Source organism: Engraulis encrasicolus, chromosome 14 (genome assembly GCF_034702125.1).
Source record: "Engraulis encrasicolus isolate BLACKSEA-1 chromosome 14, IST_EnEncr_1.0, whole genome shotgun sequence".
NCBI classification, from domain to species: Eukaryota; Metazoa; Chordata; class Actinopteri; order Clupeiformes; family Engraulidae; genus Engraulis; species Engraulis encrasicolus.
The window spans coordinates 55,510,180-55,522,750 of NC_085870.1; the positions used below are offsets into that span (position 1 = coordinate 55,510,180).

General features: G+C 39.3%; 1 protein-coding gene across 6 annotated transcripts in view; it reads left to right on the top strand.

Moving 5' to 3' along the window:
* The window catches only part of pxk (PX domain containing serine/threonine kinase), a 157,106-nt gene that overhangs the window by 105,231 nt on the left and 39,304 nt on the right, over nt 1–12,571 (top strand). For all 6 annotated transcript variants that reach the window (XM_063216184.1, XM_063216185.1, XM_063216186.1 and 3 more), the window contains exon 15: nt 2,756–2,842. In XM_063216184.1, the coding sequence (XP_063072254.1) occupies nt 2,756–2,842 (87 nt within the window). The remainder of the gene's footprint in view (nt 1–2,755; nt 2,843–12,571) is intronic.

The following is a 12,571-nucleotide window of genomic DNA, read 5'->3' on the forward strand; positions in this document are numbered from 1 at the left end:
GCTGTGTTGTTAAATTACAAGGCTTCCATGAGAAGTGGGCGTTGATGAAACAGATATTCTAAATATTGAAAATTAATTTTAAGCATACTGAACATTAGAAGTGGGTATTAGCAAAATTAAGAAGTGGGTATACGGCGTATACCTGCGTTCTACGTAGACTGATATAAAGTGAATTTTCTTCTTGGAGCAGGCGTCACTCTTAATTATTTAAACCTCTGAGGGTGCTGACCCAAATTTCAAATTCAATGTGCAATAAAAAAAAACACTTAATATGCAAGGTGCGGCCTTCTTGAAACAAGTTCTTATAAAGGACATGCTTCCTCAGATATTGGCATCTTAGCCCCCAGTGTCAGAGTGAACTTTTGTTGACGAATCCAGCTGACTGCCTACTTGGAATTCAATATGCTGGCCTACTCGTCCACCTCCTCGTACTCCCGCAACAAATGCCATTCCTACTCTCTATGTAAAGGGTCTTCAAGAATAGTTCTCTCTATCTCTTCCTAGATTAAAATCTGTTCATTAGTTCTCTACCTTCCAACTCAACATCACTTCCATTGCTGTCGCAGCATGTCTCGCTAACCGCAGCCTTTTTTTGCCGGTGTCAAAAAGCTAAACAACGCATGAGTGCAGAACTGCGATTAGCCTATGGATGCTTTGGTTTGACATTATAGACGATGAATCAAACGTTTTTATGCCACATGAAAAAAAAAAATCTTACCCACCTTGTGTATTTTGAACAAATGATTGTGCATTACATGTCACATGCGTCCTGAAAATAATGAAAAATCAACAGTGTTGCATTTTGCAACCAGTTAGGAGCAGTGTTGCATAGTGCAAAATAAGAATAAATAAATATAGGCTAGCCTACGTTCTCCCGAAATGCAGAAATAGTAATGCATAATGTTTTAGACAAGTAACTTTAATCTGACTGCTAGTTTTGAAATAGTAGTTGCATTAGACTACTTGTTCCTGAAAAAGTAGTCCGACTACAGTAACACGTTACTAAGTAGGCTAAGTAAGAAACGAGAGAGGGCAGGGGAAGGCTGGCCAAGCGCAGACGAATACTTTTATGTGGCAAATTACACAATAACACTTGGCTCCTAATTTTTCCGAGGTGTGGCGGGAAACAACGAAGGTGCGGCGGACAGCCGCAATGAAATTAATGTAGCGGAAACCCTGAATAGGCAGCAGCTTTCTTTTTGCTAAAAACTAACACAGAACCATTGCATAACAAGCAAAGATCACATTAAAATTAATGATATTTACCTTTACTGCACTGTCTGCGTTCAATACACACTTCCTGGAACTATATCAGTGTCAAAGGCGCCATAAGCCACCATTTTTGTGTAAAAATGCAACACAGAGGTAAATAGGATTAGCCTTACTCTTACTTCCGTTGCTCTCGTCTCACCTGAAAGCTCCTCTTTCACCTACGGAGGAGTTACCTGCCACACAACGCACAACTGTTTACTTCCAGCATCACCTCCAAGGCTTTTCTTGATGGTAGATCTTTACAGCAATGTACAATTCACAAGAGTCTTCATCTACTGTTTTATTTATCTACAGCGTAGATCTACATGTGTATTTTGTGTTTTGTGTCTTTTAGTCTTTCTGCACATTATACAGAGTTAACCAGACTCATTTCACTGCCAGCTGTAACTTAGGAGATAGCATTGTATGTGACAAATAAACCACTCTATCATCTTATATTTTTACTCTCGTATACACCTAATAAGATCATAAATGTAATTTTGAATCTTGAATAAAAACATGGTATACTCATGAACGGCCATTCGGGTACTTTGCTCATCAATGTGCGTTACGCCCCTTTTTTGGGGGAAAGCAAACCGAATGTCTCATTAACTTGCATGCTACATCGGCTATGAGTTGTTGCCCTCAGGTAGGAGGTTAAGGATGCCTTCATTGAACCCATTTTAACCTAAGCCCTTTTGGGAAAAGGTGCCCTCTCCCTATTAAAACCTAAATATCTCAGCCTCCGAACCACATACAGACATAAAATAACATGCATTTAAAAGCTAGATCCTTCATTTTGCACTAGAATGTGTTCATTCAGCTCTAAAATACCCACATTTTTAATAAAACAACTCAAATCTCAAGAACCTGAATGCAGTGTATATGTCGCTCCAGGACACAATGGGTTAAGACAAACAGAGCCTGCAGATCATTCATACCTACTAGTATATCCATGTTAAATAAGACAACTTTAAGACTGAATAGCACATTGCACTTTGGTACTGAATAACTGCACTTTAAGTTGGGTTTTTTGTCAACTCGTCTTCTTGTCCTAGAGGAAGGGTGGGTGTTGTATTTGTCTTGTGTTTTTGTCTTTTGTAATGTCTTTGTAATTGTATCAGATGCACTGACATGAAATGGCACAGAACAATTTTCCGAAAGGACAGATAAACAATCTATCTATATATCTATCTAGCCTAAATAAACACAGTCCATGATTCAGCCACAGCTGTTTTGGCTATATTATTTGAACAGCCGACAATACAGCACGTCTTCGGCATGTTGAGTGCTAGTCTACAGGTTCCTTGTCTTTCTTTTATTCTTCCCCAACACCACCAATTGACTTGCACTGGCTTTTCCCCCAATGTTTTCCCCCGTAAAGGGGCGTAACGTACATGGAACACATCACGCCGTTCATGTGTATGATATTACCCTGCTTTTTAATATTACAGTTAGCATTGCACTGATAAAAACATGGTATGATATCGCTTCCTTCTTTTAGCTCCATCAGCACAGAAGACTAACAAAGGCTCAGTCGCACCACGGGTCAGAGGAGGAGAAGAAGAGGAGGAAAATACTGGCAAGAAAGGTTGGTGGTGCTTTTACTGCTATGCACACAAGGGTGCATCAAACGCCCCTTTAAAATTAAAACTTAAATAAATCCTTCTCTGTTCTTGCAGTATTGTTTCCTTTGCACTACCATAAGTTCCTCGCAAATTTATTGCAAATTCAATCCGTGTTAAAGGGTGGCAAAATAGACTTTGCATTTTTGAATAACAGTGAAAGGGCGTTTCTGACCTTTTTCTAAAGAAAATTGGGATTTTATGACAATATTCTAATAATGTGAACTCTGGAGTTGGAAGGCCAAAATATACAGTCATAGGAAAAGTTTGTACACCCTTTGACATTTCTTACATTTCTGTCAAAATTGGTCATAAAATATAGTCTGATCTTCCCGGAAATCACAGAAAGGAACAAATGGAGTCTGCTTTAGTAGAAGTTTATTGAGATATTTTTACAGAAAAGACGTGAGGTAGTTTGTCAGTTGAAGCACACGAGGATGGGTGCTGAAATGGGACAACAACCCATATTTTTAAGCAAATCAACTTTAGAATGGCTTCATAACAATGAAATACACATTCTGGAATAGCCCAGTCAAAGCCATGACAAAAAACAATTCAGATGATATGGCATGAAGTCAAGAAAGCTGTTCACTCCAGACATCTCAGAAGCCTTGCTGAAGAGGGGCAGTTTTGTAAAATGAGGGAGACAAGATACATCCAGATTGTTTTGTTAATCTGATCTGCAACTATAGGACACGTCTAGTTACGGTTATTGTGACTAATTGAGGGTTAAAACCTATTGAATGCGGGGGGCGCTGTGGCGCAGCGCGCTAAGCCCCCCACATTTGGGCTTGCATGCCCAACCCCGGGTACCCCGGTTCGAGTCCGGCTGGGGTCATTTCCCGATCCTCCCCTGTCTCAATGTCCCATTCGCTTCCTGTCACCATCTTTGACTGTCCTGTCAAATAAAGGCATAAAAGCCCCTAAAAATATATATATAAAAAAACCTATTGAATGCAAGGGTGTACTTACTTATGCCTTACTGTCATGTCACTGTCAATGTTTGCACCGAAAAAAATGGGCCTCAACGTCAAAAAGGTTAAGAATCCCTGGGCCATAAGATGTAGAGTGGCCTGGGGCCCATCTAATATCTAATATATATATATATATATATATATATATATAATTATATTATTGTTATTATTATTATTATTATTATAATGAAATCATGTTTAAAAAAAATAGCAGGCTATTAATGTAGTAAGCTATGCCTGGAAAAACTGCATTAATTGACCTCACTCTTCTATATTCATTGATAAACCCAATCCACTAACAGTGCATCAGGCCAGAGCCATTCATGAATTAGGATGCTTCTTTGACATCTGTGACAGCTCTGTTTGCGATTTGTGATGAATCTACTGATTCAAGACAGTTTTAGTTAGTGATGTGCAGATGCGACGCGAGAACAGAAATTATTCAGCCTTACGGCAGGGTGTCAAAAACGGAAAGCTTTGTAGCCTTATATCATGAAAAATTCTTTAGGGCCTTAATAAGTATTTTTTTTGGGGACACAAGGATAACGGGTTTGCTTTGTCAGTAAACGGAATCATTTTGCATAACGTTTCAATCGCTTATTTTGTGACTAAACGTGAGGAGAGAAGACGTCGGCAAATTACACTTCAACCCGGTTGGTAATTTCTCATTCTCCATTCGTGCACTGCTATGTATTGCCGTCTTGTCTTTGACGTCTTCCACTAGGCCTAAAACAGTGGTGCGTGGTCATTTAAGCAGCAGAACTGCGCTGGAGTAAAAAGATGCACGCTGTCTTCAGCATCTTTATAATGTAGAGCTATGCAGTTGCACGGCCCATGGCGACCCTCCAGTGCGAGGTTGAAACATTCCGCGGCCCTAAAGTTTCTGAGCACGGCCCATCTTTGGGCCACGGCCCAATGGTTAAGAATCCCTGTTATGGTGGTTAAGAATCCCTGTTATGATATGTATTAAGTTCATTATGTCTAAATGTTAAACTTAAACACTTAGTGGTTTCTTTTGCCTTAAGGCATGTAAAAGTTTTTATCTTTTACCTGACATATTTCGACGGTGTTTCTTCCGTCTTCATCAGAGGGTCACTGTGATGTTGATGAGTGACGTGCTTTAAAAACAACTGATGTTGTTGTGAAGGTGTGACCTCCCTGCCAATAATGACAGGTTGGTCACACCTCCTGCTGGAACAGTCGAAACATGTCAGGTAAAAGATAAAAACTTTTACATGTCTTAAGGCAAAAGAAACCACTAAGTGTTTAAATCCCTGTTATGGTCAATGGAAATATGATAACATGTAAATGTTTGGGTGGAATTAGTTAAAGGGACACTGTGTGAGATTTTGAGTTGTTTATTTCCAGAATTCACGCTGCTCATTCACTAATGTAACCTTTTTCACGAATACTTACCACCACCATCAAATTCTAAGTATTCGTTATGACTGGAAAAATTGCACTTTTCATACATGAAAAGGGGGATTTTCTCCATGGTCCGCCATTTTGAATTTCCAAAAATAGCCATTTTTAGCTGCAAAAATGACTGTACTTCGACCATACTAGAAAATATTTGTTTATTACTTAGTAAACTTTCATGTAAAGATCAAATTTGGAAATAGGCAGTCCAGTTGCAATGAGCAGCATAGTTGCAGTACCTTTTTTGACCATTTCCTGCACAGTGTCCCTTTAAAGCAGATTCTAATTGTTCCTCCTTGTGATTTCCATATTTCACGACCAATTACTGACATTTCAGAGGGTGTACAAACTTCTTCCTATGACTGTATAAAAATTAACAAATGAATGATTGAAATAGTTAAAAATGTGGGCAATGCATCTAAATTCCATGAAAAAGGTATAGGGTCATTTCACGTGAAATCAGACACTTTGGGACCCGACTGACACAGATTTCAATCATACTTGGTGTGCCTCTTTAGCAAGGTAGCACCCCAGAACTGCATTTGTGTGAATCTGACAGGAATATTAAGGGAGAAACAGACTAGCAAAGGTTTACATATGAGGATAGGACACTATACATTCAGCCTTGATTATATCAGTCAGTGTAAGTCACAAAAAGATGTCCAGCCTGATCTCCAAAAATTCTGTGCTCCTGGACACGGATCTTAAGGACATGAAATCCGTGTCCAGGAGCACGGATTTGGCCAAAATTCCGTGCTCCTGGACACGGAATTGTTTTCCGTGCTCCTGGACACGGAATTGTTTTCCATGATGGGTACACGGAAGTGCTTTCTATAGGCTATTACCACAGCACTGTGTTAACTCTATCATTAGATAATACATACCAAATGCTAATCCTAAACAAAATAATGCTATAGCAATTTAAGTTGTGCCCTGACCAAAACATTCCCTAACCTTAACCTGTCATTAAAGACATATTTTTGAGAAATACCTTTTCCAGTTGGTTGCTAGGCTTTCAAACTCATATAATGAATTAACCCTATCGCGCCGGATGCATCATCTATGATGCATCAAATTCAAAGCCCTCTCCACGCTGACACAAAAAAAAATCCATCTCAAAAACATCCTGCGTGTCATTTCCAAACGTCCTGCAGTACACGGAAACCGCCACAAGAGAGCAGCGGTCAACAACAAGTTGATAACAGCTCGGCGAAAAATGCAAAAATGGAGTAGAAGCGGTTTCCCTGACCGACGCTGAGATATCGTCAAATTGCAAAAGGTTTGTGTACAAGTTTCCGAAATATAACTCTACATTCTTTAATTTGAACACTTGCTTTGTGCAATTAATCAAGGAAGAGTTTATATTTTTACACCGTGTTGCAGAGAGATCGTGCTAAAACTGATGAAACATATAAGCACCATCCGGCGGTGGCAGGAAGTCAGCCATCAATGCATTTGCTCCATAGGGAAACTTACAAGGCATACCACGACGATCGTTTAACAAAACAGACAAGTTGTTTTACTTCAAGACAAAGATATTGCCTTAAGAAACAGGTTTTACTTGCAATTTTGAAAATGTAATGCAAAATGTTGAAATTATGATCTCGTAAAAAATGCATTGAAGTGAATGGAGAAATGGTCCAATTGTAGTAATGGACCCATATATTCAACTTACACATCAAAAATGAATAATGATCTATATTACACTCATAAATAGGTTGTTGAGCATTCGATCAGCTATGTTTTTACATAGATTTTAAAAAATTACCCAACCAGGCTGTGGGAAATGTAAAATATGGTCCTGCTAAAACAAGGATAGGCTTATAAAAATGGCAGGATCTCACTAAATATTTAAAGATAATCCTCAAATTAAATTGTCTGACAACTTTTTTAAATTAAAAAAAAGTTGTAAATGCATTAAAAGTCATTTTTCATTGGTCATGAAATTGGAATTTTCATTCATTAAAAGCCTGATGCATCATATATGATGCATTAAATATCTCAGTGACCTTAACAAACATTTTTTTTTTTTTTTTAGGGACCAATATTGAAGCAAATTCCAAAAAATAGAATTTTCTCTCATTGCTTTCATGGTTCAGGTTTCACAGGGTTAAAGAAAACTAGCTGTGCCCAGACCAAAACAATCCCTAACCCTAAGGGCCAAAACATACCAAGGCGGAACGAAACGGTCCCGGGACAAACGCGGTCTTTCTGCTTAGTTTTGGCCGGCGTGCTTTTCTCTGCCTTTCACACTGACAGCGTCGGCGTGCGCGGCCAGTCCTATTCAAAACCATCCCCACAGCCAAAGCTAGCATGCTACTTTGCCATTCATTTGAATGAGACACCGCCGGTCGCCGGTGTGAAAAATACGCTCGAGTTCTATTTTCCAAATGCAGCGCGGCGCGGAGCCGGCTCCCGCGCCGCTGGCGCTCGACTACCGCCGGTTGGTGTGTAAGGACAGATATGTTTCAATGTATTTTCACCGACGCCGGTAAAAAAACGCGGCCGTTCCGCGACGCTTTACCGCCCTGGTGTGTAAGACCCCTAACCTGTCAGTGAGAAATGGTTTTTTTTTAGACAAAATATTTGAAATTAGAAAAATCCTGAGAAAACACAAGACTGTGGAAATAGCCTATAGAAAGCACTTCAAACAATTCCGTGTCCAGGAGCACGGAAAACAATTCAGTGTTCAGGAGCACGGAATTTTGGCAAAATCCGTACTCCTGGACACGGATTTTGTGTCCTTAACATCCGTGTCCAGGAGCACGGAATTTTTGGAGATCATGTTGAGATGTCTGTGGTGTTGTTTGAAAGCTCCTTTCTGGCTCTACAAATTACACAACAGCATCTAATACAACAACCTTCAGAATATGAATTATGATTAATTGAAAAATTAAAAATAGAATATGAAAAAAACATATATTTTAAAATGGCCAGTTCCTTGTCTAAATGTAACCTGCAATGTCATGAACAGCACCTGAAATGCTGGTGTTTGGTACTTTTTTTCATTTCAGAGATAATGGGACTAAAAAATATAGCATCATACAGATCACCTAGTAATAATATGGTAATACCATAGTAATATCACATGGCAGCATGTCTATCGGAATATGCAACAAAAATGGTCAGTGTCCATGGTCCCAGGTTTCAAAAACTAAGGCAGATGTTCATTTATACACACCAAATGATGATTTCTGAATGTTTGAAAAATTCTTCTCCATGTCCCTGTGCCTCCCTTTACTTTAAAGAGAGAAACAATGGCCACACTCTCATTTTGTACTCCACCAGTGCAGTTGATGCAGCAGCTGTGTCTTTTGCGTAATGCACAAGTACAGTTGCAGTTTCCACTACCAGAAGCAAATCCTCATGATCCATGACAAGCCTATCTGATCTGGTCAGCAGCTGTGTCTTTTATGCGTAATGCACAAGTACAGTTGCAGTTTCCACTACCAGAAGCAAATCCTCATGATCCATGACAAGCCTATCTGGTCTGACGGGGGAAGTGAAGGATGGAGATGGTCCATGAGGATATAGGAAGTTCTGTTTCACTTCTCCAGTGCTCGGCAAACATTCCTCAACACATGCTAGTCACCAGTTGTCATCATACAGCTACAACATACCCTTTGATTCTTGACATTTTAACACAGTGGTTCCCAACCTATGGGTAGGGACCCAAGTTATGGGTCGCCAAAGATCCACAGAGGGTCGCGGGGCCCTCTTGATTTTAAGGGGTTTCATTTTAAATTCATATAGCCCATGTTGAATAAATGACAAAGCCTTTATAGACCAGTCAATCTAGCTCTAAAAAGGCCCAAACCCGGGATAAATTGCAATAGTAATCGTTCCTACTTCTTAAGCCCCCTTGTAGCCCCCACATATTAAAAATCTACAACTTTATATTTAGTGGAACATACTTTTTCTCAAGTTCAAAGTTGAGAGATTTCCCATTCATTTCTCCATAGGAGGATAATATATGACATAGAAGGAGAATAGGGTAACATTTTTAACTATGACATATTCATTTGAAACTTTCACAGTTGATAACTCACATTCAGGCAAACAATTTTTGTATCGCAAGTTTTCTGAAATATGATGATGAAATATGCAAATGAGGCCATATGTACTGAAATATGTGATAAAATCTGTGGTAGCAGACCAAGCATAAAACAAATTGCAATAGTAATGGTTCATACATTATATTGTTCCTTCAACCCCTCTGCATCACATATTAAAAATCTACTTTCATCAATTCAGTGGAACATACTTTTCCCAAGGTCAAAAGTATCCGATTTTACCAACTGAATGGCAAAATGCATTGGAAATCTGCATCTTCTGACCTTCAAAAAAGTATGTTCCACTAAAGTGATGGAGGTAGATTTTTCATATGTGATGTAGGGTGGATAAAGTATGAAGTGTGAATCATTATTTTTGCAATTTGTTTTGTTTTGCCCGTTGTTGCATAATTTGTCACATATTTAAGTAGATGTGATCTCATTTGCATCATATTTCAGATAACTTGCAATACAAAAATCTTTGTCTTTGCTAAATCACTGTGAAAGTTTCAAATTGATATCAAATGATTCAGAATGCAGGACCTAAAAAGAAGAATGGAAACAGAGGTAGCCTATGCATTTATCCTGCCTGCATTTGAAGGGTCTATTTGCAAAACGGTGTAAACGACAATTTTTGACTTTTGCATTTTATTATTGGAAACGACTGTTCAGACGTCATTTCATCTATGTGCAAAATATTGGCATTCAAATATTTTGAGAACATACTTTTTAAAGCTATCTAAAAGGACTTAAGTTGCAAAACGGTGTATCTGTCAGAACACTTTATTTGCAAAACGGTGTATTCGCCATAACACTTTCTTTGCAAAACGACGTTGCATTCTATTTGAATCTCGGACGACATCAGAAGCGTGGGGAAACTGCGCTATACTGTCCTAACTTACCATCAGTCAGCTGACAGCGATAAACAAAGAGGATCTGACCGGAAAAATAACTGAAATTGGGCTCACAGCACACGACGACAAAGTAGGCTATTCAAATTCAATTGCAAACTTCGTCTTTTATGAAATCCATAAGCAAGCACCATCACGCACGAGGCAGCGGAGTTCAACAGCTGTAGACCTGCAAACGTGAGTACCAACATCGGAGGCGTTTGGGGTGGAGCCGCGGTGAAACCAGTGGCTGATGTTAAACGGAGAGAGAGAGAGAGAGAGAGAGAGAGATGGAGAGAGAGCACCACAGACTGTATTGAGAATAGCCTACCACGATTGGGCCAAGAGATGGGTTTAAACAGGCGAGAATCCCGCGAAAACGGCGAGTGTTGAAGTTGTGTCCTCGACTCCGATGATGGGTCTACTACCATGCCGACATATCGGACCGACAGATGGGGACGCGCGGCCAAAACTACCGTGGTGCGTCGCTTATATCGCTTTGCAAAGAAAATAAGTATGTTCGGTAATTGTGTACAAAACTACCTCATAATTTTACTATTTCATGTATCTGATTGATTATTGTTAATCAGGTATTGTACCTAGGGTCCAATGCGTTCATGAAAAATTATTTTGCTAACTGGTTGAAGCTCGTAGGCAGAATGACGGCAGATATGCTGCATGTGGGTATCAGTTTCCACTCATTTTTACCACTTTTTTGACCCTAAGTTCATAATAATACGTAATACATTTTCAAAACATGTGTCATTTGCCTTCAATTAGCTCAGGAAATACTCTGATGAAAAAAAAATGTGAATGAACATGATAGTTACTGCCCGGTACAAAAATGTCAATTTCCCAAAATTTTCCAAAATGGAGATACACCGTTTTGCAAATAAACCCTTCATTTATTAATGCCAAGATACGTGTCTCATTTGCAACGAGGCTGTTGCCGCTTGCAAAGAATATAACATCAGAAGACACTATGAGACAAAAATGGCCAGTTCAAAAACGCGTATCCTCCTGAGACAGAGGTGCCAACGAATAAAATCAAAGCACGGGAGGCTGGATATGCACACAGCAACACAATACTTGTCACCGAGCATTAGAGGGTTACGAGTGTGTCCCTTAAAGCAGCATGGGTTCTTACCTGTCACAACAAACCATTTACGGACGCAGAGGTTTTTAAGGAAGTGATTGCTGTTTTGGAGGAGCTGGTTGATAAGTCAATGGATGGAGTGATAGCCTCAGTGAAACAAATGCCGCTCTCAACTTTCAGTTTCGCACCGTTGGGCCGCGGGACCGCTAGTTATCAAATAGACTACTAGTGTGTGTCTTTTCCCTCAAACGCAACTCTGTCATAATGCAATGATCACACCTCGTTTTTGTTGTTGTTGGGGGGAGATTCATTAAGAACAAGACAGTAACACATCCTGTGATGTTAACACCCTTTGCAGTGGGCTATTTGAAAAGAGAGAAATTACCAACCGGTTACGATTCCCAGTTGATTTGGCAACGTCTTCTGTTTCCTAATATCCTCACGTTTTAGTAGTTAGAAATAGGTGTTCAGCGGTTGGGCTTCTCAAAATAGTTCTGGTTACTGAATCTCTATCCCTTTACTTGTCCAAGTGTCCCCAACATGACAGTCCTTTCACAAATTTTGCGTGATACTGGAAAGTTCTGTCCGGCTCTGGAATTTCTGTTGTTCCCGCACTGTTTCCACATGTATAGAAAAGCGTCTTGAATTTACGAACAGCAGATTCATTACAAAGCGCAAGTCAAGAGCTGCCACGCAAAATTTGGGCTGTCAGAGAGGACAGTGCAATGAATGGCCTCTTTACTTTCTGGCGCTTCGTGGAATTAACAGAATCGAAAGTGTCTCGCCGCGGTGTGGGTTAGCCTATTTGGGCTTTCACTGCTTTCTTTATGATTTATTTTAATTGGGCCATTTCACATTTGAGCAGACATTATTATGTTGTTAATTTGACAAAAACTAGACTATTTTTTACCTTGCCCACTGGAGGAGGGAGACAGGACACTTTTTTTGCACAAGATTATGCGCACTGGCGTGCCAATACCGTTCCGACCTGTGCGTCATGGATAGGCCTAGTGCAGGGATGTTCCACCTGTCATTTTGTCACTTTAGGACTATCATCTATACCTCAGTAAATGTTTCGAAATGTATGAATGTATGGAATTGCTGTATGTATTCCCTAAAAAAAAAAAAGTTAAAAAAAATAAAAATAAATATATATATATATATATATATATATATATATATATACACATATATATATATATATATATATATATATATATATATAATAATTTTTTTAAGACATCAAATTAACGTCATCTCGCGG